This window comes from Myotis davidii, unplaced genomic scaffold, assembly GCF_000327345.1.
Source record: "Myotis davidii unplaced genomic scaffold, ASM32734v1 scaffold609, whole genome shotgun sequence".
Lineage (NCBI taxonomy): Eukaryota > Metazoa > Chordata > Mammalia > Chiroptera > Vespertilionidae > Myotis > Myotis davidii.
This window is the reverse complement of record NW_006300164.1, coordinates 730,948-733,264: the sequence shown is the minus strand read 5'-3', so window position 1 is coordinate 733,264 and position 2,317 is coordinate 730,948. Positions and strand designations below refer to the sequence as shown.

The following is a 2,317-nucleotide window of genomic DNA, read 5'->3' as shown; positions in this document are numbered from 1 at the left end:
GCACGGCTTTCTGCAGGAAGAGCGCGTCCCCCGTCAGGTGGTAGGCACTGAGCAGGCCCCCCAGAATGCGGATGGTGCTCTCAAACAGGTTCACGTCCACGTCCTTCTGAAACTGCAGCTTCTCGGACACCCACCTCCGGGCTTCTCCGAATTCTAGGGGATGGGAGAGGGAGGGGGCACAGGACACGCTCGCGGGCCCAGCACTGCCCTCGGGCCTCCCACCCCGGGCGACACGTGTGCTCCTGTCCACCTTTCTGCTGAGGGTGCAAAGGCAGGAACCCGTCTTCGGGTCTGAGCTGAGGGGCCAGGTGCGACCAGGGAGCCACCTCCGCCCTGAGCACAGTGGTCGGCGTCAGAGGCCACGGCACAAGGACACGGGGGTGGCTCAGCGGCGGCCTCCCGCCTTCTCAGCCAACGTCGGTTTAGAAACAACCGATGACACCTAGTCCCAGTTTGCCCCCAGCTGCGACACAGGTGGACATGGAGGACGGTTCCGGGTGCTGGCAGCTACATCAGACCACGTGCCACCTCCCACTCGGGGCCCTCCCAGCTGCAGCAGAAACCCCGGCGGGAAGGCCGCTGGGCGCCCACCAGGGTCCACTTGGCTCTCGGCAGGGGCCTCTCGCTGCCCTGAGTGCCCCCAGGACGTCTGGATGTGAGGTGACAGAGTCCCCACAACCAGCACACCCGCTCCTGGCCCCAGGGAAGGAGGCACGTCGGCGGACACGGCAGGCGGACCTCCGGGCACACGCGCCCACTTGCCCGCCGTCACACGCGGGAGCTGGGGGACGGGTACCTTTCTTCAGACCCAGGATCCACATGGTGTCCAGGGAGTCGACCAGCGTGAGGCCGAGGCCGAACCACTCGCTAAAGGACTTGGACACGGGCTTCAGCTCGTCGTGGCCCCAGGCAAACGCGCGGTATCCGGCCCATGCGTGGCGGAAGGCGTCTATGACGGCCTGCTGGCGCTCGTTAGGGGAGGCTGCGGGGGAAGCGGTCAGGGGGACAGGACCTGGTCAGGGAGGACAGTCCCTCTGGGGCCCCCAAGCAGGGAGGCTGAGGAGCCGGGGAGCACTGTCCAGGGCCACAGGGCAGCAGCATGAAGGTCGGGAGACGGCCCGAGTGAGACCCTCAGAGCTGGACAGGGCTGTGGAGATGGAGAGGCGCTGGGGCCTCACAAGGCAGCTCGGACTCATGTCCACCAGGCCTGTCCCGTCCACCTGCCGGGCATCAGGGAGCCCTGGCGAGCAGAGCATTTCAGGCCGCAGACCAGTCACACTGGCTGCGCTGGCAACGTGGGCGCGGGAACGTCCATTGTGACGGGTGTCGGGACGAGGACCCGACCACCCGCCTCTCATGACCCCGCACCTGGCGTCTTCCAAGAGGAGACGCGTGAGGTCTGAGTGTCACTGGCTTCCCACCACGTGTCCACTCTGTGGGGCAGAGGCCCACAGCTCTGCCCTCAGGCCACACGATCAGAGTCCCCGACAGGCCTGGCCACCAGCCCAGCTCTGGGCTCCTGCGTCCTTCCCCAGAAGTGCCGGCACCCAGTAGGCCCCCAGCCACAGGTGCCTGAATGCAAGCACCCATGCAGCTGCCCACGTCTCTCAGCCCCGGGAGCTGCCACGGGCAGGAAAGCAAGCCTCCCACACGCATTCCCGTTGCCTCAGCCTGGGCATGGGGCACCGGCCTCAAAAGGCCCCTTGCTGCCCGGCCCGCGTGGCTCAGTGGCTGAGCATGGGTTAGATTCCTGGTCAGGACACCTGCCCAGATTGTGGACTCAATCCCCAGCAGGGGCTGTGCAGGAGGCAGCCGCTCCATGATTCTCTCATCAACTATGGTTCCATCTCTCTCTCTCCCTCTTTTCTTTCCATAAAACACGTTAAGAAAACAGGAAAGCCACCTGAGCTCTGAGGAGTGTGCGCCCTGCGGGCACGGACTGCGGCCCCACGGGGATGGCCAGCACTCTGCCCTCGCCAGGGATGCATCTGTGTCCACATGCCCTCGCCCGCAGGATGCCCAGGTGGGAACCAAGAGGGCGCAGGGGGCCTCACCTCGTTGGTTCTGAATCCTGGGGGCCTGCAGAGAGGGCCGGGCAGGGGCCTCTGCCTTCCTGGAAGGCGCCTGGGTGCGTGGCTCCGGCTCGATCACTGCTCCCCGCCAGCTGCAGGGAGAGGAGCGTCAGCAGCCCAGGGCAGGGCCGGGGAGGAGGGGCCGCGACGGGCCCAGTCCCCTCCCCACACCGGGCCCCCTGAGGATGGGAAGGGAAGGCACAGGTCTGCCAAGTGCTGTTCCCTTTGGGCTCCTTTTCCAGAAG

General features: G+C 66.5%; 1 protein-coding gene across 1 annotated transcript in view; it reads right to left on the bottom strand.

The window, feature by feature from the left end:
- The window catches only part of MAN1B1 (mannosidase alpha class 1B member 1), an 8,019-nt gene that overhangs the window by 4,086 nt on the left and 1,616 nt on the right, over positions 1–2,317 (bottom strand). Inside the window, 3 exon segments of the mRNA XM_015572343.1 lie at positions 5–153; positions 797–982; positions 2,055–2,183. Coding sequence (XP_015427829.1) covers positions 5–153; positions 797–982; positions 2,055–2,183 — 464 coding nt within the window.